At 49.8% G+C, this 26,359-nt stretch overlaps 1 protein-coding gene across 3 annotated transcripts in view; it reads left to right on the forward strand.

The window, feature by feature from the left end:
• SMAD3 (SMAD family member 3) overlaps positions 1-26,011 on the forward strand; it is a 133,753-nt gene extending 107,742 nt beyond the window's left edge. The window contains exons 4-9 of one of the 3 annotated variants that reach the window (XM_038767128.1): positions 325-399; positions 4,644-4,694; positions 11,701-11,913; positions 16,342-16,479; positions 19,677-19,821; positions 24,893-26,011. In XM_038767128.1, coding sequence (XP_038623056.1) covers positions 325-399; positions 4,644-4,694; positions 11,701-11,913; positions 16,342-16,479; positions 19,677-19,821; positions 24,893-25,016 — 746 coding nt within the window. In that variant the 3' untranslated portion in view covers positions 25,017-26,011. Of the gene's footprint in view, positions 1-324; positions 400-3,067; positions 3,198-4,643; positions 4,695-11,700; positions 11,914-16,341; positions 16,480-19,676; positions 19,822-24,892 lie in introns of those variants that run through there. The other 2 variants (XM_038767131.1, XM_038767130.1) reach the window with 2 other exon arrangements.
• Positions 26,012-26,359: the final 348 nt, after the last annotated feature.

The following is a 26,359-nucleotide window of genomic DNA, read 5'->3' on the forward strand; positions in this document are numbered from 1 at the left end:
GACTTGCCATGGACAAGGAGGTCCCTTGAGTCCTCCTGGGTCAGAAAACCTTTGTAAGAGGTCCACTGCCACATTGGTCCAGTCAGCCTTGGTGACAGACGAGTGACCCTCAAGGCTGGCCCTCTCTGAAAGGTGTAGAGACGGTGGCTTCTCCCTCCGAGTCAACACTTTGGCTTTGGGGTGAACGGTTGGAGTGTGTTGGTAAGGAGGTTGGGTGGTTTGAGATGCTGGTGTGGGGAGGGAGAGAGAAGGGGCCGCGGAAGGCCCTGGAACTTGGTCTTTCCACCCCTGGAGCTCACTGAACCAAACAAAACTGACTTCCAGAAACCCCACCCCCTGGCTACCTGAGTGAGGATGGAGAGACCAGTGACCACCAGATGAATCACAGCATGGATGCAGGTAGGGTTACCTTTTAGGGAGTTTGCTCCCATTTGACGGGTCCCATGGAGACGCCATCTTGTTTCCGGAAAGGACTGGAAGAATTGTTTCAATGCCTGTTTGCACTGTCATTTTTCTTGTGCTTTTTAGAAGAAAGTCTTCCCAGATGCTTTTATTTATTTATTTTTTAATAGTATTTGTTAAGCGCTTACTATGTGCCAGGCCCTGTACTAAGTGCTGGGGTAGATACAAGCTAATCGGGTTGGAGACAGTCCCTGTCCCACATGGGGCTCACAGTCTTGTGGGCAGGGAATGTGTCTGTTATACCGTGTTGCACCCTCCCAAGCGCTTAGCCCGGTACCCTGTATACAGTAAGTGCTCAATAAATACCATTGATTGGTTGATTGATTAATCCCATTTTACAGATGAGGTAACTAAGATACAGAAATGATACATGACTTGCCCCATGTCACACCACAGACAAGTGACAGAACCAGTCTTAGATTGCAGGTCCTTCTGACTCCCAGGCCCGTGCTCAATTCACTATTCATTCATTCATTCATTCAATCATATTTATTGAGTGCTTACTGTGTGCAGAGCACTGTACTAAGCACTTGGGAAGTACAAGTTGGCAACATATAGAGACAGTCCCTACCCAACAGTGGGCTCACAGTCTAGAAGGGGGAGACAGAGAACAAAACAAAACATATTAACAAAGTAAAATAAATAGAATAAATATGTACAAATAAAATAAATAAATATAGTAATAAATACGTACAAACATATATACATATATACAGGTGCTGTGGGGAGGGGAAGGAGGTAAGGCGGGGGGATGAGGAGGGGGAGAGGAAGGAGGAGGCTCAGTCTGGGAAGGCCTCCTGGAGGAGGTGAGCTCTCAGTAGGGCTTTGAAGGGAGGAAGAGAGCTAGCTTGGCAGATGTGCAGAGGGAGGGCATTCCAGGCCAAGGGGATGACGTGGCCTGGGGGTCGATGGCGGGACAGGCGAAAACGAGGCACGGTGAGGAGATTAGCGGCAGAGGAGCGGAGGGTGCGGGCTGGGCTGTACAAGGAGAGAAGGGAGGTGAGGTAGGAGGGGGCGAAGTGATGGAGAGCCTTGAAGCCGAGGGTGTGGACTTTTTGCCTGTTGTGTAGGTTGATTGGTAGCCACTGGAGATTTTTGAGGAGGGGAGTAACATGCCCAGAGCGTTTCTGGACAAAGATGATCCGGGCAGCGGTGTGAAGTATGGATTGAAGTGGGGAGAGACCGGAGGATGGGAGATTGGAGAGGAGGCTGATGCAGTAATCCAGATGGGATAGGATGAGAGCTTGAATGAGCAGGGTAGCGGTTTGGATGGAGAGGAAAGGGTGGATCTTGGTGATGTTGCGGAGGCGAGACCGGCAGGTTTTGGTGATGGATTGGATGTGAGGGGTGAACGAGAGAGCGGAGTCGAGGATGACACCAAGGTTGCAGGCCTGTGAGACGGGAAGGATGGTAGTGCCATCAACAGTGATGGGAAAGTCAGGGAGAGGGCAGGGTTTGGGAGGGAAGACAAGGAGTTCAGTCTTGGACATGTTGAGTTTTAGGTGGCGGGCAGGCATCCAGATGGAGATGTCCTGAAGGCAGGAGGAGATGCAAGCCTGGAGGGAGGGAGAGAGAGCAGGGGCAGAGATGTAGATTTGGGTGTCATCAGCGTAGAGATGATAGTTGAAGCCGTGGGAGCAAATGAGTTCACCAAGGGAGTGAGTATAGATCGAGAACAGAAGGGGACCAAGAACTGACCCTTGAGGAACCCCTACAGTAAGGGGATGGGAGAGAGAGGAGGAACCCACAAAAGAGACTGAGAATGAATGGCTAGAGAGATAAGAGGAGAACCAGGGGAGGACAGAGTCTGTGCAGCCAAGGTTGGATAGCGTGTTGAGGAGAAGGGGGTGGTCCACAGTGTTGAAGGCAGCTGAGAGGTCGAGGAAGATTAGGATAGACTATGAGCAGTTGGATTTGGCAAGCAGGAGGTCATTGGTGACCTTTGAGAGGGCAATTTCTGTGGAATGTAGGGGACGGAAGCCAGATTGGAGGGGGTCGAGGAGAGAGTTGGTGTTGAGGAATTCGAGGCAGCGCGTGTAGATGACTGGTTCAAGGAGTTTGGAAAGGAATGGTAGGAGGGAGATAGGGCGATAACTAGAAGGTGAGGTGGGGTCAAGAGAGGGTTTTTTTAGGATGGGAGGCCATGCCACTTCTCTCTGGGGGTCTACCGAGGTGGGTTTAGGCTGTCGACCCTCCATGAGGAGTGACTTGGGACTGGCCCACACAACAGTAATAATATGTGTTAAGCACCGTGCTAAATACTGGCATAGACCCAAGATAGGTCAGGCACAGTTCCCCATCCCACACGGGGTTTCCAGGCTGAACAGGAGAGTTCCACTTATAAGCCTTTCCCTCATCGCTTCTTTAATAATAAAACTAATAATAATAATAATAATAATGGCATTTGTAAAGCACTTACTATGTGCAAAGCACTGTTCTAAGCGCTGGGAGGGATACAAGATGATCAGGTTGTCTCACGTGGGTCTCACAGTCTTAATCTCTATTTTACAGATGAGGTAACTGAGGCACAGAGAAGTTAAGTGACTTGCCCAAAGTCACACAGCTGACAAGTGGCAGAGCCGGCATTAGAATCCATGACCTCTGGCTCCCAAGCCAGTGCTCTTTCCACTGAGTCATGCTGATTCTCTTCTGCTTCTTTTTAGACTTCCGCCATCACACCGAGAGCCAAACAGAGCAAGCCACAGGGCAGTTGCTCCTGCAATGGAAAATCGGCAGTGGGTATTCCTTGCTCTAAGCGGGGGTTGGAGAGCCAGAGAAAGACACCAAGTAGACTTTACAACCTAAGATTCAGTTCCCCCACTAGACTGGAAGCTCTTTGAGGACCAGTCTTCCAAGTCTGTGTATTGTACTCTTGCAAGTGTTTAGTACAGCACTTGGCCCCCAGTAAGCACTCAGTAAATTGCCACCGATTGATGAAGAAGCAGGCACGCTAGGCCTCGTGCACACAGAGATGGTGCTCAGTGGCCCCTGGGCAGAGAGACCAAGTATTTGTGGTATTTGAAAAAATGGGGGTTTACGGTAACTTGACATAATGACCCAAATGATGTAAGGGGAGGGGGGCGTGGGGCCGTGCGCCAAAACCTGGCTAGGGCATTGCAGTGGTGGATCTCAGTGCTCGCGTCGGCTGGCGATGTGGCCAACATCTGGAACGAATCAAGGGCCCACCTCTCCTAAGAAAAACTCTGAGCGGCCGCCGGGATCTGGCAGATAGAAAATCTTGGCCTGAGCAGGCACTGCCTAACCAACATATGTCCAAATGTCACATTTCTTCAATCTGTCTGCCTTTTCCTTTCCTACCTCAAATGTAATTCTTCATTTCTGCTGTGAGTACTTTTCCAAAGAATGATAGAACTCAGTTGGGAGTTGTGGCTATGTTTCTCTCTCTCTCCCCCCTCCCCTTCTCTCTCTCTCTCTCTTTCTTTCTCTCTCTCTCTCTCTCTCTCCCCCCCTCCCGCCTTCCCCCTCTTCCCCTCTTTCTCTCCCTCCCCCTTTCTTTCTCTTCTCTCTCCCCCTTTTCTTCCCCCTCCTCCCCATTTCCTCTCCCTCTCTGCCTCTTCTACTCCTCTTTACCCCCTTTTCTTTCTTTTTTTATGGTATTTGTTAATCACTTACTATGTGCCAGGCATGGTTCTAAGCACAGGGGTAGATACAAGTTAATCAGGTTGGACACAGTCCCTGTCCCACATGGGGTTCACGGTCTTAATCCCCATTTTACAAGTGAGGTAACCAAGGCACAGAGGAAGTGCATTAATTTGCCCAAGGTCACACAGCACACAAGTGGCAGAGCCAGGATTAGAACCCAAGTCTCCCGACTTGCAGGCCCATGCTCTTTACACTAGGCCACACCGCTTGTCATGTAGGCACGAGCTAGGTCAACCCTAGGGCTCAGAGTCTACGAGGGAGGGCCAGCTGGTTTCTTCTCCCCATTTTTAAGATGAGGAATTGGAAGCGCAGAGATGTTGTGACTTGCCGAAGGCCACGCAACAGGCCAGTACTAGAGCCAGGACTAGAAACCAGGTCTCCTGACCCCCAGCTCTTTCCATTAGCCATGCTTCCTCTCATGGAACACTGCAGTTTGGTCCGTTTCATGCATGTGTTAGCCATGTGGCTCCCCAGAAGAGTCCCAAGCTGTGACTGAACCTTGTTTACTTGCTTTCCAGGTTCTCCCAATTTATCGCCAAATCCCATGTCTCCAGCACACAACAACCTGGGTGAGTATTTCTTCAGTCTTGTCCCTGTAATCCAGATGTGGGCAGGTTAAGTCCCCACAGTTCCCCACAGGCATCTTTATAGCAGAATTCCCAGGGCTGGACTCTGGTGGGTTCGGGCCGGGGACTAACTTCTGGCCAGTTTGCCGGCAGCGACGGTTGGATCACGCCTACATCCGGCAGATGAAGGGTCCCCTGCCTGTCAACTTGCAGGCTTTGAGTTACAGTGTAGTTCAAAGGTCAGGCACGGTGGAGTGGTGAAAGTTGAGAATGTGAGAGGGAGGAAAAGCAGCCAGGTGTTGGTTGGGGTTTAGTTCCCCCAGGGCGGCTAGCAGGCCCCAGTGAATGGCACCCCCAGCCCTAATGAGCACAGCAGAATTGGGGCTTGAGCCAGGCAGCTGGGCGAGACGGGGTAGATCGTGATTGGAGATGCCCAAGGAGCCAGGCTCATGTCAGCGAGGAATCCACCCGGAGCCTCAGGCGGATCCCAAGAATCCAGGCTCGCCAGCCTGAGGAAGGCCATTCTTCTCCATTCACCAACGGACAGGGAAATAAATGGTCAAACGAAGTCTCGTGAACCTTGTTCAGGAATCAGTCTGTGGAGTTCAGATTCTGGGGAGCGGGAAAGCACTTGAAAACAAAGCAGGGGAAGGCAGGGGAGGGGAGATAAAGTCAAAACCAGATGTGTGTGTGTGTGTGTGTGTGTGTGTGTGTGTGTGTGTGACTGAAACGTGAAAACTGCTGTTAAATAAAGCAAGAGGGCCTGGTTTAAACTTCTCTGTGCAGATGACTTCATTGTTAGTGTTGGGTGTTGCACAAGGGAAAATCACATTTCTGATGCAGCAGGACTTACAGGACTCATTAACAATCAAGTCCTGACTAAAGACTATCGAACGCTCAAGAAATTGAAGAGGAAACCCTGACCATGACTCTGAAGAGCATCGGCCTTTTCAGACTAGTTGATTTTTTCAGAGGCCCTAAAGATTTATGTAGGGTGGCCAATATTTTCGGCATAACAGGCATGTCGAGCAGTGATAATAATAATAATGATGTTATTTGTTAAGCGCTTACTATGTGCAAAGCACTGTTCTAAGCACAGGGGGGGATGCAAGGTGATCAGGTTGTCCCACATGGGGCTCACAGTCTTAATTCCCATTTTACAGATGAGGTAACTGAGGAACAGAGAAGTTAAGTGACTTGCCCAAAGTCACACAGCTGACAGTTGGCAGAGCCGATATTTGAACCCATGGCCTCTGACTCTAAAGCCCGGGCTCTTTCCACTGAGCCACACTGCTTCTCTACTACTAATAATAGTATTAATAGTAATAATACTGATACTGATACTAATAAAACTGATTATTAGTATCAGTAATAATGATACTACAATAATGTATTAATAATTCCTATGGCATTTTATCAAGGGTGCATGGAATACTAGCCCTATCATATCGAACCTAGTCCCAGCCCAAATAGGGCTCCCAATCTACTTCATCCCCATTTTACAGATGAGGAAACTGAGACCCAGAGAAGTTAGGTGGCCTAGTGGATAGAGCATGGGCCTGGAAGTCAGAAGGACCTGGATTCTAATCCCAGTTCCTTCCACTTGTCTGCTGAGTGATTTGGGCAAGTCACTTTGCTTCTCTGGGCTTCAGTTCCCTCATCTGTAAAATGGGGATTAAGACAGAGCCCCATGTGAGACAGGGATTGGGTCCAACCTGATTAGCTTGCATTTACCCCAGTGCTTAGTACAGTGCCTGGCACAAAGTAAGCACTTAACAAATACCATTTTAAAATATGCCCCAGATCACACTGCAGGCCAGTGGCAGAGCAGAGATTAGAACCCCAGATTTCTGACTCCCCATCCTGTGCTCCTTTTACTAGGGAGGGTCTCTGAGTTCATAAGCTCATTGTGGGCTTGGAATGTGTCTGTTTATTGTTGTATCGTACTCTCCCAAGCACTTAGTACAGTTCTGTGCACAGAGTAAACGCTCAATAAATGATTGAATAATTGAATGAATAGGATGTCTATGGGGAAGGATCTCTGTCCCTATTTGACCCTTGGGCTTTATTGGTCACCCTTCGCCCTCCCAGGAGGTCCGCATTCCTTCCCTCACATTCGGCAGGCAAGACAAACAGGGTCTCCGGGAATCAGTAGTCATGCCATGAGTCCGGGTTCCGTGGTTGGGATGAAGACTCTTCTTGAGCAGATCGAAGGTGCTCAGAGAGTGAGAAGGGGGCAGGGATCTTAGGAGGGAAGGTACTAGGGGAGGGTCAAAGAACAAACAGTCCAGAAAGCCACCATTTGCGGTCTTTTCAACTTGACCAGAAACGCTGAGGCCTGGGCTGAACGAGGCCAAAAGTCAGGCTCAGCCGCAAGGGCCAGTTTCCCCAAAGAGAGAGAGAATTTTTTTTCTTGATCCACGTTATTTACTTTGAAATTGCAAGTAATCTCCAAGACATTCAAAGCCAGATCATTTGCGTTTTATTTTGATCACCACCTGCAGATTCTCAGACCCCTAAGGACATCAGAACCTCTGCATGAGCCTAGCTTGGGTAAAGCCCTTGGCTCCTGCTGCTCCAGAGCCTGCATAGCCCAGAGAAGGGGGTGGTATTTCTTTCCCCTCCCACCCTCAAGAAGCTGGCAGGTTCTGCAGTTCCCCACACAACAAAAGTTGGACGGTGGGTTGGGCCCAGGCCGGGCAATGGACAGGTCACCCAGGCTAGGTATTGGGTAGTCTTCCCTGGGCAGAGATATGGTAACTCAAACTCATGCTGGGACGCCCAGGTACCCAGGGGCCTCTGGGAAGTGAAGCTGGCACATTGCAAAGATCAAGCACGTGTGGGATATTACATCTCGATGCGTGTGTCAGCCAAGTCTCCGGGAGTCCCTCCCTGGAAACCGCTCAGGCTTGATCAGGGCCAGACTGGGAATGGGGCTCCGTACTTTCCGACCTCTCCCGGGGCCCGGAATTTCAGCTCCAAAGGCAACTGCAGAAGTCTAACGCATCCATTCTCAGGGCCCAGGCTGCTTCGTGGCAGAATTCTGGATTGGGCCACACCTCTGCTAGCCCAAGGGGCATTCAAGAAAACACATGTCTGCCAGTCATATTTATTGAGCACTTACCACTCACAGTACTGTACTAAGCGCTTGGGAGAGTACAGTATAACAATAAACAGACACATTCCCTTAATGGAATGCACTTCAAGTCTGGCGATCGAGGCCACGTGGACTTAGAGGGCTCTTTTCTCATCGCACAACCATGTTGGGTGTGAGTCACTGGGACTCTCCAAAGTGTGTAATTCAGGGAGGAGAAAGGATAATGAACCAGCTCCTACCAAGAGAGGAAGCTGACCCTGTTTGTTAAGTAGTGGCCCTATGGCATGTGGGAATTAACTCTTTGAGATCACTACAGGAGTTGCAGCAAGCACATTGGGCTGAGTGCCGATCAATTGTACTGTCCCAAGCCCTTAATCCAGTGCTTTGCATACAGTAAGCGCTTAGTAAATACCACTGATGTATCGATCGTCGTCTTGGCCCTGGTAGTGTTTCCTACTCCAAAGAAATAATTTCTTTGTGGCCCAAGAGAGTAGAGTGAAGACACTAAGCAATTGGAGAACGAGAAGTAGCGTGGCCTAATGGATACAGCATAGGCCTGGGAGTCAGAAGGACCTGGGTTCTAGTTCCAGCTCCACCACTTAGCATTAGCTTTAAACACTCAGTCATCTTGCCCCTCCTACCTTGTCACCCTGATTTCCAATTACCACCCAGCCAGCACACTTCTGTAACACCCATCTACTCATTGTGCCTCAGTCTCATCTATCTTGCTGCTAACTTCTAGCCCACGTCCTGCCTCTGACCTTTTCACATCCGACAGACGATCAGTCTCTCCATTTTCAAAACCTTATAAAAAGCACATCTCCTCCAAGAGGTCTTCCTCACTTAAGCCCTCATTTCCTCTTCTTCCACTCCCTTCTGTGTCGCCCTTGCATTTGGATTTTCCCCCTTATTCACCCCTCCCTCTGCCCCATAGCACTTATGTACATATCCATAATTCAATTGTATTAATGTCTGTAACCCCCTCTCGTTCCGGGCAGGGAACTTGTCTACCAACACTGTTATATTATATTCTCCCACACACTCATTAAAGTGCTCTGCAAACACAATCGATTGATTAACCTGAGGCTGCCATGCGCTGGGGTCTTGACCTTCTCTTTCGACAAGTCTGTCTTATTGTCCATCTACTCTTTGAGCTTTAGACTTAGAAAGTCGGATTCCCCTTCCCTCCCCTCTCTGCCCCCTTCCAGCTCCTTTCCTTTATTTTTATTTTTTTTAATGGATACGGTTTTCCTGCAGATGTTTTTAATAGGAGACTCCAGTGCCAAGTGTTCCCCTCTGGGTTTTCTTTTACTTTTTAGAGCTGAAAGTGGGCGCCTGCCAACGCTGAGCCACTCTCGAAATTGAGGTCAGGCAGCGGGTTTGGCCTGGCGAGAGCCCAGCTTGAGGTTCCACTCCTCTCCCGATGGCTGTGCTGGACCTGGCCCGTCCTGAAGCCTCCCTCCACTCTGAGGCATGGTGTGGGGGTGGATTGGGATGGAAGGTGCCCTTTTAAAAAGTTTAAGCACCTCACTTGGTGGGGTGGGTGAAATAGCGATGTTGGGAAGAGTTGCGATGAGCCATGCAGCCACTGTTAGGGTGTTGTGGATTGGTTGGGGAGGGGCACTGTGGATTATTGTTATTAATATAATAATGATGTTATGATAATGATGATAATAATGGCTTTTTAAAGAATTTATTATGTCAGGCACTGTTCTAAGTGCTGGGGTAGATATAAAATGATTGGATTGGACCCAGTCCTTGTCCCTTGTCTTAATCCCCATTTTCCAGATGAGGGAATTGAGGCCCAGTGAAGTGACTTGCCCAAGGTCACACAGCAGAAAAGTGGCAGAGCCAGGATTAGAACCAGGTCCTTCTGACTCCCCAGGCTGTGCTCTATCCACTAGATGAGTCTGCTTGTCTAGTTGATGTTGGGGAGCAGGCAGGGTTCTCTGGATTGATGGCCCTGTGGGGGGAGAGCAGCAGACTGGGCCCAAAAAAAAAACCACGGGGAGGTCCTGCTGCTCCTAAGTATTGGCTGGACTTCGCCTGTGGGGTAGCTAGCCTAAATAATCCTATCTGAAATGGCCTCCATCGAGCTGTTTCTTGGCGTGGCTACACAGATCTGCCTCACTGGCACCTTGGTGATTAAGTGTTAGACTTCCCCGCTTGCACATGTTTTCCACTTGTTACTTTGACATGCCGTCGAGTCGCAGAACGTGCCCAGGGAGCCGCCGGGAGGTCTAAAGGAGAGCCCGGACCTCTCTCGGATGGGCTATTTCCTCATCTCTGCCTCCCCTTGAAAGGAGCTGGGGGTTGGTTTAGTGTGGGCTTCTTAAAGTTTTCCTGGGAGAAGTTAAAGAATGGACCCCATGTTTGGCCAAACACACATGACCCTTCAGGCCCCACAGCAGTATGTCACAGGGGGTTCCTGGCTTGGGAACTAAACCCCACTGGAATGTGGGCCCCATTTTCTTGGAGGACAGTACCTGTTTTTGTGGACTGAGTCAGTTGTATTTGGTGAGCCCTTACTGTGTGCAGAGCACCGTACTTAGAACTTGAGAGAGTACAATATAACAGATACGTTCCCTGCCCACACCAAGTTTACAATCCTGGCGGGAGACAGACATTAATATAAATAAATAAATGACAGATATGAACTTAAGTGCTGTGGGGCTGTAAGTGGGGAATGAATAAAGGGAGCAAGTCAGGGTGATGCGGGAGGGAGTTGTAGAAGATGAAAAGACTTGGTCAGGGAAGGCCTCTTGGAGGGGCTGTGCCTTTTATAAGGCTATGAAGTGGAGGGGAGAATAATTGTCTGTCAGATATGAGGAGGGAGGGCATTCCAGGCCAGAGGCAGACGTGGCTGAAAGGTTGGCAGTGAAATAGATGAGATTGAGGTACAGTGAGGAGGTTAGCATTATGCTCCCATCTTTGCAGAGGTGAGCCCCCCATCTAAATAGTTGGGCCCTCATCTTGGTTGGCCCCAAGACCTAATAGCTCCCAATCAAGCAGTCATATTTATTGAGCACCTACTGTGTGTGGAACACTGTACTAAGCATTTGAGAGAGTACAATATAACACATTCCCTGCCCACAATGAGCTTACAATATAGAGGGGGGAAAATGTTCACAACCTCCCAGTTGGGGAATTGAACCCAAGTCTACCGCTTGACATATGGAGAAACTGACTACTACAGTAATGAGAAGCTTCTAACCACAGCTCCAATGCTCCATTGTGTGAAACAAAGCTATACTCATCAAAACTTTCAGCCAAGAGTATTTCTGTTCTTTTTTTCATGATATTTAAGTGCTTACTATGTGTCAACTGCTGTTCTAAGTGCTGTTGTAGATACAAGTAAATTTGGTTGGACACAGTTCCTGTCCCGCTTCGGGCTCACAGTCTAAGAGGGAGAACAGGAGAACTGAAGCCCAGAGAACTGAAGTGAATTGCCCAAAGTCACCCAGCAAGGAACTGGAAGAGCCGGAATTAGAACCCAGATCCTCTGCCTCCCAGGACAATGTTCTTTCCATTAGGCCACGCCGCTTCTCTTAGCAGGGAATTTCTTGGATTCACATTGGAGCCCACAATCCCTTCCTGGGCATCATCTCCTAGGCTTTCCCAAAACTCTGCAGAAGTCAGGAGAAATAAGCACTATCATCTCATTTTAGAGAGGTAGAAACTGAGCAAAATGAGTTGCCCAGTGACTCAGAAGAGTAGCCTGACCCAGATCTGCAAGCTGTGTGTATATGTGTGTGTTTGTATTTGGAAGAACAGCTTGTGAAATGGGCTGTGGATTAAGGTGGTGTGGAAGTGTCCACGTTTGCGTCCCAGATGCCTGGGGCATCGGTGAGCAGGTCGCCGGGGCCCGCCCCCTTTAACCTGTCCCCTCCTCCTCCCCCATTCCCCGGGCAGACCTGCAGCCGGTGACCTACTGCGAGCCCGCGTTCTGGTGCTCCATCTCCTACTATGAGTTGAACCAGCGGGTTGGGGAGACCTTCCACGCTTCCCAGCCCTCCATGACGGTGGACGGCTTCACCGACCCATCCAACTCGGAGCGCTTCTGCCTGGGCCTGCTGTCCAATGTGAACCGGAATGCCGCCGTGGAACTCACCCGGCGACACATCGGTGAGTGGCCGACAAGGCCCCAACACATACACACACCCTGTGTCCGTTCAACTTGGGGGGTGCCTGACAGTCAGTGGTATTGATTGAGCACTTACCGTGTGCAGAGCACTGTACTGAGCACTTCAGGGAATGCAACACAACAATAGAACAGACACATTCCCTGCCCACAACAAGCTTAGAGTCCCGAGAGGGGAGACAGACAGTCCAGAAGGGAAGATCACTGCCCTCTTTCCCTCACCCTTCCTCTCCCTTCCCCCCAGAAAAGTATAAAGGAAAAGATTACACCAGGAAGGAGGGCTGGAGGACTGGCCCTGGGCCCCTTCCACTACAGAACTACCCCCTTCTGGGGTATCAGTTGAGTGCCTACTGAGCAGAGTGGGATATCTGACCCCCGCCCTCCAGGAGTTTCCGATAGAATCCAGGGACAAAGAGGCAAAAATAGTTTATGTGGGAGCAGAGAGAGAAACCCAATTCAGGATGGAATAGCTGAACAAATACAAATATACAATTATATCAAAAATAGGAATATACCGATAGATTGACAGACTCACAGGGGCATGAGCACTGAGGCTAGGATTGAAATAGATAACGGTGTGGGTCTTGGTAAGAGATCACCATTCTTTGCTACTTCCCCAGCATATGTTGGGCCTGTAGCTCTCTGCAAGGCTCCTCTATGGAATTAGGTCCATTGGTGGAGGCGGGAACTGGCTTACCTGACAGGGCTTTGTTCTGGGCTCTCCACCTACAGTCTCTGACCTTTAGCTAGCAGAATTCAGGTGTGGTAGACAGAATTCCCCCTCACGAGATCACACCTGAAGAGTTTCCAGTGCTCTGCCAGTCTCAGCTAAGGGAGGGAGAGTCAAGCAGAGGCCTACCCATTCCATTCCTGGCTTGGGCAGTGGCTAGCGTATGGAAGGTAATCTGCTACAAGTCAAAACTCACCTGTGCTGGGCGGCAGCGGCAAGAGAGAGTCAAGGGCGGAGACTCAAGTCCACTGCACGGAAGAAGGCACTGGTAAATAGCTTCCAGATTTTTACCAAGAAAATTCTATGGATATACTGCCAGGACGATGGCAGATGGAGGTAGGCATTCTGGAAGAGATGTGTCCATGGAGTCACTATTGCTCAGAGTTGACCTGATGGTATAGGACAAGACAAGATTCAGGATTCAGGTCTTGGAAATACATTTATTAAAGTTTTATTCCTTCCTCTTGCAGGGCAGGGGTTTGTGGTCCTTGTTAAGCGCTGGGGTAGATTCAAGTTAATCAGTTCTGGCACAGGCCCTATCCCTTGTGGGGCTAACAGTGTAAATAGCAGGGAGCATAGGTATTGAATCCCTATTTTACAGTTGAGGAAATTGAGGCACAAAGAACTGAAGTGACCTGCGCAAGGTCACACAGCAGGCCAGTGGTGGTGCCAGGATTGGAACCCAGGTCTTCTGACTACCAGGCTAGGGCTCTTTCCTCTTGGCTATGATGCTTCCTGCTACTTGGAAAAGAGCATTTGCTATTGGTTGGTACTAGTGGAAGCTGGCCCCAAGAGGCTGCCTTATAGTCTCATGGGCTTTGACTATCACAGTTGTCCTCAAAGCTATTTTGCCCATGATCGCAGGCTTAAAAATCAAAACTAGCCATCTGCCTGGGGGTCCGGTGTGTGATGATGGTCAGATGCGATTGGGTTGTTGTGAATTAATCGGGGGAATGTTTCCTTTCAGAGCACCCCCTTCATTCCACCCACCAAAAATCCCATTACCTGGAAGAGCAAGGAGATCAGACCAAAGAGGGAAAAAATAGTTATGGCATTCATTAAGCTTTTACTGTTTGCTGAGCATGGGGGTTGAGACCCAGTCCCTGGCCCACCTGGGACTCACAGTCTATCTTATGTCCATTTTACAGGTGAGGAGACTGCTGCTTGTTCTCTGTCTCCCCCTTCTAGACTGTGATCCCACTGTTGGGTAGGGACCATCTCTATATGTTGCCAACTTGTACTTCCCAAGCATTTAGTACAGTGCTCTGCACACAGTAAGCGCTCAATAAATACGATTGAATGAATGAATGAATGCTGCCCAAAGAAGTTAAGTGACTTGAACAAGGTCACACTGTAGTTCAGTGGCAGAGCAGGGACTCAAACCCTGGTCCCCCAAGTTCTCATGCCATGGACTTTTCACTAGGCCACACTGCCTGGTGGCAGGGGATCCAGACTCAACCTCCCCCCAGGCCCTCCTGCCTGGTTCCCTGCAGACGTGAGAACCAAAGAGAAGCAGATTTTCCTAGTGGTTAGAGCATGGACCTGGGAGTCAGAGGGACCTGGGTTCTAAACTTGGCTCTCCCACTTGTCAGCTGGGTGACCCTGGGCCAGTCACTTCACTTCTCTGGACCTCACTTCCCTCATCTGTAAAATGGGATTGAAGACTGTGAGTCCCATGTGGGACATGAACTGTGTGCAACCTGATTACCTTGTGTCTATTCCAGCTCTTAGAACAGTGCCTGGCACATTGTAAGCGCTTAACAAACACCATAAAAAAGAGAATAGCGATATGTCGGGGCTGACTTGTGTATCTGCCTCAGAAACACAGATGGTGGGCTTTAGGGGCCAGAGCAAGCCTACCTCAGGCCAAGGAGAGCACTTTAGAGAGCTGATGTCACTTGGATTCAAAAAGAGTTAAAAATAACTTCCTCCATCTGGGGTGAATTTAGTAGGGGATGGAAAACTGAATGTTAAGCTTATGGAAACTTTCAAGAGTGTTTCTGGCCAGAGGGTATCAGAGTGGCGCGGACGATAAGATTAGGCCTCCGATAAAGGTGAAAGCTTTATGGGGCACACGTGCTTCTCACTCGGTGTGTGTGGGGAAGAACCCTAAAGCCTCTCTTCTCCTATCACTTGCCTCGATTCCCTCCTCCCTTCCCGGCCTCCCCCAGAAGCACCCGTGGGCCGTTTGGACCCCAGGTTTATATTTTTAGAAAGCAAATCATGGCCTGTTCTGACATCACATGGATTATGGAAAGAGCACGGGCCTTGGGGTCAGAAGATCTGGTTTCTAATACCAGCACTGCCACTTGTCAGCTGGGTGACCTTGGGCAAGTCACTTCACTTCCCTGGGCCTCAGTTCCTTCATCTGCAAAATGGGGATTGAGACTGTGAGCCCCACGTGGGACAGGAACTGTTTCCAACCCAATTTGCTGATATCCACTCCAGTGCTTAGTACAGTGCCTGGCACTTAGTAAGCACTAACAAATACCATCATCATTATTATTATTACCTACGCTCCCTCCTACGTAGGACTGTAAGCCCCATACAGGACCTGATTATCTTGTATCTACCCCAGGGCATAGTATAGTGCTTGGCATGTAGAAAGCACTCAACAAAAAACAGTATTACTATTGTTATTATTGCCACCCCAAACCTCCCTTCCATCTCAGCCTCATCCTTAATGGCACTGCTAATTCCTGAGAAGCCCAGGACAGTTGTCAGGAAAATTTTTCTTCTTAACCACTTGGGATTCAATCGCACCCTCCCCTCCCGACACCCCCAGCATGCCACAGGAAAGCTAACATAAGCCACAATTCTCATTTTTGCTTTCATCAATAAGTACTTATTAAGTGCCAAGCACTGTGCTTAAGTTTGGGGCAGATACAATACAATGTGAGACCCATGCGGGACAGGGACTGCATCCAACCTGATTAACTTGTATCTTCCCCAGCTCTTAGTCAATAAACAGGCACAGTCCCTGACCCACCTGGGATTCACAACCTAAGAGGGAGGGGGACCAGGTATTGAACCCCCATTTTACAAATGAGGAAACAGGGGCCCAGAGAAGGTAACATGTCCAAGGTCACCCAGCAGATAAGTAGCAGAGCCAGGTGCCTAGCTCCCAGGTCTATGCTACTAGGCCTCACTGCTCCTCCCAACCTGGGCAGAGGACGGGCACCCTTTCGAAACTTGCATGAGTGGTGTGAGCCGCCAAATGAACAAGGCTGGGGAGAGTTTTATCGGGGTAGAAATGTATCCCGGGAACAATTCGTTTGTTTCCTGCTAGTTAACAGCCTTGTTTTCTGTGGGCTTCTTTCGCCCCACCGGAAATCCGCTCTGATTCAGTGGGTAGGACGGGACACCGATAGTTTTGTCCCCAGAGAGGCTGATGGGGCGGGACGCGGGTTCACCCTGGGAGCAAGGAGTAGCTATAATGGAATTTATCGAGCGCCCTCTGAGTGCTGGGCACTGCACTATGCAACCCATGTCCAAGGCATTGTCCCTTGTCCGGAAGGTGCTTACACGCTAACAGCGGAGACAGTCTCAGAAATAGCGATGAGGCAGAATTAGAAGAAACAATGGCACAATGTGCATGTGGGGAGGAAGGGTAGGAATCATCTCGGTGAGGGCTGCGATTGTGGCATTTTTTCTGATTATTTGAACCTGGTGTGTTCCTTAGGGAGAGGAGTGCGGTTGTATTACATCGGCGGGGAAGTGTTCGCCGAGTGCCTCAGCGACAGTGCCATCTTTGTCCAGTCTCCCAATTGTAACCAGCGCTATGGCTGGCACCCGGCAACCGTCTGCAAGATACCCCCAGGTAACCCCGCCGGTGGACCCCTCTCTGGTGCCACCCTTCTTCGTTGCCCAGTGGGATTATTTGGGGGGGGGGGGGGGGCATTTGGTAAGTACAAGATGATCGGGTCAGACACAGTCCCTGTCCCACGTGGGGCTCACAGTCTAAGTTGGAGGGAGAATGAGTGTTGAATCCCTGTTATGCAGCTGAGGAAACTGAGGTGCAGAGAAGTGGAGTGACTTACCCAAGGTCTCACAGCAGGCAGGTGGCAGAGAGCCCCTCTGAACCCCAGGCCTGTGTTTTACGCACTAGGCTGCATTGCTTAACATATGTTTCCCCTGGAAAATGGGAATTAAATACCTCTTCTCTTTCCTACTTAGAACAATCCATGTTCCTCATGGGGCTCACAGTCTTAATCCCCATTTTCCAGATGAAGTATAACTGAGGCCCAGAGAAGTGAAGTGATCTGGCCAAGGTCACACAGCAGAGCAAGTGGCCAAGCAGGGATTAGAATCCAGATCCTTCTGACTCTAAGAGAGTGCTCTAATCAATCAATCAATCGTATTTATTGTGTGCTTACTGTGTGCAGAGCACTGTACTAAGCGCTTGGGAAGTACAAGCTGGCAACATGTAGAGACAGTCCCTACCCAACGGTGTGCTCACAGTCTAGAAGTGCTCTACCCACTAGACCACTGATGCAGCATGCCAGGGGCAGAACTGACACTAGAAACTGAGTCTTCTAAATCCCAGCTCCATGTTCTTCTCGCTTCCTCTCTTTGGGCCAAGACGTGCCCTTTGTCCAATGCTGGTTTAACCTCCCACAGTCCAGTTTGCCTTGTTAGCTGTTTTTCATTTTATGCCCCCAGGGCACTTTTCATTTGTTGTGGGTAAAGGACAACTTGGCACTGTGGATTTGAGATGCTTGGTAATAGTATCAGCTTGGAACCAGAAGAACCTAGACTACGGTGAATTTAGTCTGACTCATACTGAGTTCACTGTTCCGCACCCAGCCCAGATTTAGGGTACCTCTTTGATTCCTGAACAATAATAATAATAATAATAACAGTGGTATTTTTGAAGTGCTTACTTTGTGCCAAGCCCTGTACTTAGCCCTGAGGTTATAGAAGATAATCAGGTTGTCTCAGTCCCTGTCCCACATAGGCCTTACAATCTAAGTAGGAAAGAGAAGTGGTATTTAATTCCCATTTTCCAGGGGAAACAGATATGTTAAGTGACTTGCCCATTATCACACAGCAGGCAGGCAGTGAAACCAAGATTGGAACCCATGTCTTCTGATTCCTAGGCCCACGCTTTTTCCACTAGTTCACGCTGCTTCCTCTGAAGGGTTAAAGGTTTGTTTCTTCACACCTTAGCACCCCAACTAGTGTGGGGAACGAGGCTTCATTTTCGGGGTTCCCTTCTCAGCCTTTTTACTCCAGTTCTATATCATGTGAGGAAAATAGGTTGAGCAGTGTTCCAGCTAATGGAAAGATTCGGATATGGGGAAGTTTAGACCAGTTGTCTGAGTTCATGCAGTCAAGGCTAATGTTTAGCCTGGAAAAGTAGAGTAGAATGCTCAGGTCAAAAACCTGCACTTTAAGTGGTGAATGGTTTAGAAAGCCAAGGAGACTGAGATCACATATGTTAGCTATTTAGATGAATTTTAACAGGCATCATATCTTCTGTTCTTGTATTTTTGCATAACTGCTTTATTGTACTCATCTCGCTAACCACCTACTCCAGCCCCGCCCGCACACTCTGATCTTTTAGCCCCAGCTTACTCGCTGTGCCCTGATCTTGTCTATCTCATTGTCTATCTCCCTCCTCCTCCATATAAGCCAAACCACCACCCTCTCCACCTTCAGAGCATCATTAAGGCCACCTCTCCTCCAGGAGGCCTTCCCCGATTAAGCCTGCTTTCCCCGACTCGCTCTCCTTTCTGCCTCATCTCTGCACCTCAATCTGTGACATTTGGACACTTGATATTCTCCCTGCCCCGAACCCCACAGCACTTACGTACATATATAAATATATAAATATATTTATGATATAAATGATATATTATAAATGGTTTACTCATTTTTATTAATGCCTAGGCTGTAAGCTCATTATGGGCAGGGAACATGTCTGCTAATTCTGTTGTATCGATCGATTGTATTGAGTGCTTACTGTGTGCAAAGCACTGTAGTAGGCACTTGGGAGAGTACAATATAATGATATAACAGTTGGTAGACACATTCCCTGCCCACAGTGAGCTTTCAGTCTCGAGTGGGAAACAGACAGACCTGGGTATTGATAAATAAGGATATGCTTCCTGGGGGGGCCAGAATGTTAAGCTAAATGATCAGAGGCCCCTCTCTGTACTATGTTACCCGTGTACTTGAGTTCTCCCCCACCCCCAAGCTATTAAGTGCCCCCCCCCTCAATTCCTCTCTCCTAAGCATCATGTATATGTGTATAAATTCGGGTGCTTCCCCTACCTGTACTGTATTCTAGTGCTTCTCTCCCCTGCTAGATTGAAATCTCTCTGAGGCAGGGATCATGGGTAATCACTCTATTGGATTCTCCCAAGCACTTAGGACAGTGCTCAGCACACAGTAGTGCTCAGAAAATACCATCACTTGATGGTTTGAGATCGGGCCTGGAGGTTTGCAGTATGGCATAATGTCCCTGGCACAGAGTAAGCGCTTAACAAATTATCATAGAGCGTGGGGCTAGGAGTTAGAATGTCATGGGTGCTAATCCCAGCTCCACCACTTGTCTTCAGGTGACCTTGGGCAAGTCACTTCACTTCTCTGTGCCTCAGTTACCTCATCTGTAAAATGGAGATTAAGGCTCTGAGCCCCATGTGGGGCAGGGACTTTGTCTGACCCAATTTGCTTCTATCCACCCCAGTGCTTAGTACAGTGCCTGGTAAAGAGTCAGCTCAACAAAAACCACAATTATAATTATTATTCGGCCAATGAAAGCGGTAATCCCTGTCTCAATGTCGTCCTCAGGCCTGCCGGCGCCCTTCTGGCCATCCTGGGGGAGGCTGAATCTGGAAGTGTAAGATGGTATCGATTTAGCACTGACTAAGCATCAAGCATTGTGCGGAGCGCGGGGCTAGTTGGAGGATTGTAACCAGATTGGGCCAAGCACAGTCCCTGTCCCCCTCCGGGACCCCCTCTTTTTCGGGGATGCCTCTCCTGACCTCTTTCCCCTGTGCTTGCCATCAACAGGATGCAACCTGAAGATCTTCAACAACCAGGAGTTTGCGGCCTTGCTGGCTCAGTCGGTCAACCAGGGGTTCGAGGCGGTGTACCAGCTGACGCGCATGTGCACCATCCGGATGAGCTTCGTCAAGGGCTGGGGAGCCGAATACAGGTCAGCTCTCATCTGCCGCGCTCTTGGGAGAGGCGGGCCGTCCCGCAAGCTGGGGCTTGGGGTTTGAGGATTGCGTATTCTCTGGGGAAATGAGAGAAATGGGCCCCCCTGGGGCAAGGGAGCAGAAGCAGCCCCCCCCGCCCCTTTTAATGGTATTTGTTAAGCACTTACTATATTCATTCATTCATTCAATCGTTATTTATTGAGCGCTTACTGTGTGCAGAGCACTGTACTAAGTGCTTGGTAAGTACAAGTTGGCAACATATAGAGATGGTCCCTACCCAACAACGGGCTCACAGTCTAGAAGGGGGAGACAAACAACAAAACAAAACACGTGGACAGGTGTCAGGTCATTAGAATAAGTAAAAATAAAGCTAGAGGCACATTATTAACAAAATAAATAATTTTGCTGAGCCACAGAGAAGTGAAGTGACTTGCCTAAGGTCACACAGCAGACAAGCGGTGAAGCCGGGATCAGAATCCGGGTCCTTCTGACTCCCTGTGCTCTATCTACTAGGCCTCGCTGCTAATCAAATGAGAAACAGTCCCTGTCCCACATGGGACTCATAAGGTTAGAGATAGGGAGAGCAGGTATCTCTTTGCCATTTTACCGGTAAGGAAACTGAAGCCCAGGGAAATTAAGTGACTTGCTCAAGGGAATACAGCAAACCAGTGGCAGGGCAGGGATTAGAACCCAGCTCTCTTAATTCCGAGACCGACGCTGCCTCCCTACAACCTAGTGCTTCTGATGGCATGTGGAGTAAGGCATTTTTGAGAGAGGAAATCGTAATGATAAAGAGTCCGTTGAATCCCTAATGATGTTGGAGGCTCTCGACAGGAATGACAAACGAGGCTTGTTCTCGAGACTTCGAAACCGGAAGCCCTCGCAGAGGAATTGGTGATGGCACTCGTGACTGGTGGTTTCATTTCTGCCAGCTGTGATTCCTCCGGGGCCCAAAGCACAACAAGTGATTGGTGGGCAGGGATACAGAACATTGCCAAGTGCATGTGGCCTTCCCCCATATGCCCTCCTTAAGACTGAACCAAGTTTAGAACCCAGGTTTCCTGCTTGTCGGGCAGGGCTCGTTCCACTGGACCGTCAGTACTGAGCTTTGGGGTTGGGATGGAAGTGTGGGTACAGGTAGTGTGTGATGCCCCCATTGAGGACCTGAGTTTCCCCTGGTCATGGTAACACTGACCATCAGTGCGGATCTGTGCCAGGCTCTGGACAGTGGGGGCGATCGGGGAGGGTGGCGGGGGTTTCACTATCTGCGGAGTACAGATGCGAAGGTTGAGACCTGCTGTCTGGGGAAGAAGTGTGCCTGTGGAATGTTTTAATGAGGATTCCGAACAAGGAACCAATTAAAGTCGAGCCTGTTGGTCTGGAGAGAGTAACTCAGACTTGCCCGGCTCATGCCAGGCATTCCAGCTTGATTCTAGATTGCGGACCTAGGCTTCGTCCTTTGGCCGAGGGTTTTCAGACTTCGGGATTGCTCTTCCCTCTCCTCCCTTTCCCTTCCTCCCCTTTCTTACCATTCCCTCCCCTCCCACCCCCATCCCCCATCTCTTAGGGCTGGCTGGAGAAGAATTACTAGATATCGGCTGGAGCCCATGACCCCCGAACCCTCCTTCTTTCCTGTCTTCGTTTTTCCAGATGCTTGGACTCCATTTTATTTTTCAGTCACCCTGCGCCCAAGCCAAACCCATTTCACCATTGGCTCCCGGCCACTGTTCGTTCTCCATAACAAACTCCAGATGTGCAGGACTTACGGAAAGTCAGATTTTTCATTTGGGTATTTTAGCCCGTTGGACCGTAATCCGGTGTCGGACTGGGCCGGGCTCCGTCCTTCAGCCGGAATCCATCCCTGCTCTGGGCTCTGGCCCTTCAGCCTCGATCAGAGCCCCCAGGGCTGCCCAGAGGAGGGACTCATGGAAATACCTTGTGGAAACCCAGAAAGATTCCGTTAGAAAGGCAGCACAGTGGAGGCCAGCCTGTGGAGCGACTTGAGGTTCAGTCTGGAGGGTAGCCCTGGGACTGGAGTTGGTCCTCCCCCTTGAAACCTACCAGTGCTGGCCAAGAGTCCTCAGGAGATATCCTGCCCTGGGATTAATTCATTCATTAGTGTATTTATTAAACGGTGCCTATATGCCAAGCAATGTGCCAGGCCTTGGGGTAGGCTCAAAATAATCGGATCAGATACAGCCAGGAGTGCCTCCTTCTTCATATCAAACAGGTGATCCCTCACTCCACCTTCAAAACCTTATCAAAGGCACATCTCCTCCATGAGGCCTTCCCCAACTAAGCCCTCTTCATGTCATCTCCCACTCCCTTCTCCTTCACCCTTGTACTTGGATTTATTCGTCCCTCCCTCAGCCCCACGGTACTTGTGTCCGTATCCAAAATTAGTTTATATATATTAAAAATGATGATAATGATGGCATCTGTTAAGCACTTACTATGTGCCAAGCTCTGTTTTAAGTGCTGGGGTAGGTAGAAGGTAATCAGGTTATCCCACGTGAGGCTCACAGCCTTAATCCCCATTTTACAGATGAGGTAACAGACTCAGAGAAGTTAAGTGACTTGCCCAAAGTCACACAGCTGACAAGTGATGGAGCCGTGTTTAGAACTCACGACCTCTGACTCCTGAGCCCATGCTCTTTCCACTAAGCCATGCTGCTTCTATTAACGTCTGTCTACCCCTCTAGACTTTAAACTTATTCTGGGGTGGGAACGTTCCTACTAATTCTGATTTATTGTACTCTCCCAAGTGCTAAAGTATAGTGCTCTGCACACAATAAGCACTCAAGAAATTGATTGGTTTATTGAAATGCAGTTTCTAATCCATGCAGGGCCCATGGTCAAGGAGGTAGGGAAAGCAAGTTTAATCATGGTTTGGGGTTACTGTGCAAATAGCACTGCACTAAGCTTTAGGGTAGGTCCAAGAAAATCAGGCTGAGCACAGTCCCGGTTCTACATGAGACTCACAGGCAATGTGAAGTGTGGGTGGATAATTCAGCCCCATTTTACAGATGAGGAAACAAGATGACACATCCAAGGTCACACAGCAAGTGACAGAGCTGGGATTAGAACCCAGGTCTCTTGCCTCCCAGGCAAAACATACTGTTTTGATTCAGGTTTCTTATCTCCAATTTAGAGATGAGGAAATAGAGGCTGAGAGCCACAGTGACTTGCCCAAAGTCACTACACAGCAGATTGATGGCAGAGCTGGGGCTAGAACCCAGGTCTCTTAAAACTCCAGTTTTAGGTTCTTTCCAATAGGCTAAACTGTCTTCCATGCTGTCCTTTGAAGCCAAGAGCTAGAGAAGCAGCACGGCGTAGTGGAAAGAACACAGATTGGGGAGTCAGAGGAACTGGATGCTAATCCTGACTTGTCCATTTGCCTGCTGGGTGCCCTTAGGCAAATCACTTCACTTGTCTGTGCCTCAGTTACCTCATCTGTAAAATGGGGATTAAGGCTGTAAACCACATATGGGACCTGGATTGTGTTCAATTTGATTAGCTTGCATTATCATCAGTGATACTTATTGAGCACTTACTGTGTGCAGAACACTGCTAAACGCTGGGGAGAGTACAATGCAGCAGAGTTGATAGAAGCACAACGGTACTGACCCTAGTGCTTAGTACAGTCTCTGGCACATAGTAAGTGCTTAGCAAATACCATTTCAAAACAAAGCTCAGTTTAGGATGGGGAAGTCCATGGCCAGTGGCCAGAGTCCAACATCAGCCTGGGTGGTGCTGATCTGGATTCCAAGCTCCCTGAGCTGTTTCCATTTTCTCTGGGGGACACGATAAATAACTGGGATCGTGTCGGGTCAATAGCCCCATCATTGTCTGGACTGGATGGAGGGGTGCATTAGGTTGGGGAAAGGACGGCGTCTCTGAGGAAAAGGCAGAGCAAATCTTGGCTCAACTCTTCAGGGCAAGATCCTTCCCCTGGGGACGTGCACTCCTCTGTACTGTGAGCTCGTTGTGGGCAGGGAATGTCACCGTTTATTGTTGTACTTTTCCAGTTAGTTCAGTGCTCTGCACACAGTAAGCACTTAATAAATATGATCAAATGAATTAGTGTGCCGGGGCGGCCTGCCAGCACACCCCACTCTCCTTGCAGATCCACAGCCCGCCAGCTCCAGTCCTCCCTGTCGAATAGGGGGGTGGGAAGGGGCGTGTGCCCGGGGCCGGGCGGGGCGGGCCGGGTGCCAACAGGGGAAATAAGCCTCTGCCCTGCCCTCATTTTCCCGGCGGCAACGAATGCTCCATCTCTGCACTCCTCCGGTGGCTTTTCTGAGGACAAGACCCCAGTGCAAGGGGTTAGAGAGGTGCCGTCCTCGGGTAGAGTGGAAACGGGTGGGCGGCAGGTGGTGGCTTTCCCAACAATCACTTCCACAGTTCTCCCCTCCTGGGTGGAAATCTCCAAAACAGCACCCTGTGGGTCAGAATTCCATCAACCCGGCTGAGCTTGAGCAAGGGCATGATGCCTAAATGCCGACCTCGGTGCCGGTCTGAGTGCTGGTGGCTGTCAGTTCAGAGAACTTGGGGCTGTGGGGCTTCTCCTTTCCACCCTCTCTGAGCAAGAGCTTAGCCCACTGGGCCGTTCCCTGGGGTTTGATGGCCCACACCGTGCCCTGGGTCGCAGGGGGCGGCGGGATCACCTGACTACATTTGCTCAAATGACTCTTGGGATTATTGGATTGTAGCCTGCCAGAGTCCAGAGGGCAGGGTTTTTGGAAAGTCGGCACACTCTCTGAGGGCCCTTGTCCTTGCTGTGAAATCATCAAAGTCCCCAGAGGTCCCCCCGGAATGATTCATTTGGAAGCCTGGAGCGCTTCCTAGCCAGGTGGACCAGTCCACCCCCGTGGCCAAGGGGGGAATGGGACCCGGGATGGGTTTAGAGGCAGGGGGGAAGGGCATTCCCGGGTGTTCATGGAGAAGGCTTGTCTAAGCAGGAAGGAATGTTTGGGCAGTGGTGAGCATGCTCTGACGGGTTTAAAGTTTTACGAGTCACATTTTTGTTTTCTCCTCTCCCTGCCCCCCCAAACCCCTTGGTTGTAGGCGGCAGACTGTGACCAGCACCCCCTGCTGGATCGAGCTGCATCTCAACGGGCCCCTGCAGTGGCTGGACAAGGTCCTCACCCAGATGGGGTCTCCCAGCATCCGCTGCTCCAGCGTGTCGTAGAGAGGTGCCTCTGGGAAAGAAAATGGCACCTGAACCCTCAGGTGTCTAAGAAGAAACTTTTCTTCTCCCTTCTCCCGGCTGCACGCCCCCGACCCTCTGACCCAAAGTGGTTTCACACACTTTATAAAAAAGAAACGAAACAACAACAACACAAGCCCTTCCCTCAGAGGCTGTGTTTGGAAAACTGTCCACATTGGCAACTCCCGCAAGGACAAGGTTAGTGCCATGGGCCCAGCCCGTGGGGCTGTCCAGAGCCAGGGCCAAGCCTCCGTTCGCCATTCCCCAACCTGGTGGAAACGGTCCTTCTGGTGGCTGGAGGCTGAAGAGGGATTGATCATTTTGCATCTTTTTTTTTCCCCCATTTCTGAATTTTCTCTTCCCCCACCCCTCCTCCTCCTCTTCGGGTCCCTTCTGCTCTTGGGGACCTGAGCATTGAATTGGGAAATCCCTGGTGGCCCCGGGACAAGGTGGAGACCGAGGTTTCTCCAGGTCGTTCCAGGCATTTGGCGAGAAAGGGGCCACCGGTCCCGAAGCTCCAGGTTGACCTCTGTGACCTCTACAGTTGGGAAGGGAAGAAAGGATTGGTTTGAGCATCCGCAAGACCCGTCTCGCCAGCATCTTCTGGTGGGGAGAGAGACCGCGGCGTCAGTCTCCGCAGAGATGGAGCAGGTGGCAGGAGAATCAGGGGAAATGGTAAAATGCACGTGCGGTGAGGAAGAGGACAGAGTGGGAGACTATCGTGGTCTACGTGTTTCTCTGTCTCTCCACATCATACTTCCTCCAGCTGAGGAGCTCAGTCCAGGCCCTGTGCATATGCAATGTATAGTTCATATTATCACGTCAATCTCAAAGAGATTTGAATGACATTAGCTATTTTACGAGAAGCGGAGGCAAACGCCATTGGCTTTTAATGTTGCAATAGTTGTATTGGCTAGAACAGCACTACAGAGTGGGCTTTCCTCCCCTTCTCCCCCCACCCAACCCCCCTTCCCACCCACCCTCGTTTTTTGTAAGTGCCTGCTCTATATCTTGATATGTTTGGCTGGCTTCGTCTAGGTAGTCAGTTGAAGTAATTAAATTAACTTTGTATGGTATCCTCTTTTTAAATCTGTTTTATTGTACATTTTTAACTTTTCCTGGGGTTGGTGCGTCCTTGGGATGGGAAGATGTGTGGTAGTGACTGCAAACATCCCAATGGGGACGATCCGGGGGCAGGGGGAGGAAATGGATTTTCCAACTCGGCTCCCATTTACCAGTTGGCTGTTCCGGTGGCCAATTTCTCGTGGGAAGCAAACATCTCACATGGATGGTTGGATGAGATGTGCGGTGAAGGAGAATCACAC

This window comes from Tachyglossus aculeatus, chromosome 26 (assembly GCF_015852505.1).
Source record: "Tachyglossus aculeatus isolate mTacAcu1 chromosome 26, mTacAcu1.pri, whole genome shotgun sequence".
Classification (NCBI taxonomy): Eukaryota; Metazoa; Chordata; class Mammalia; order Monotremata; family Tachyglossidae; genus Tachyglossus; species Tachyglossus aculeatus.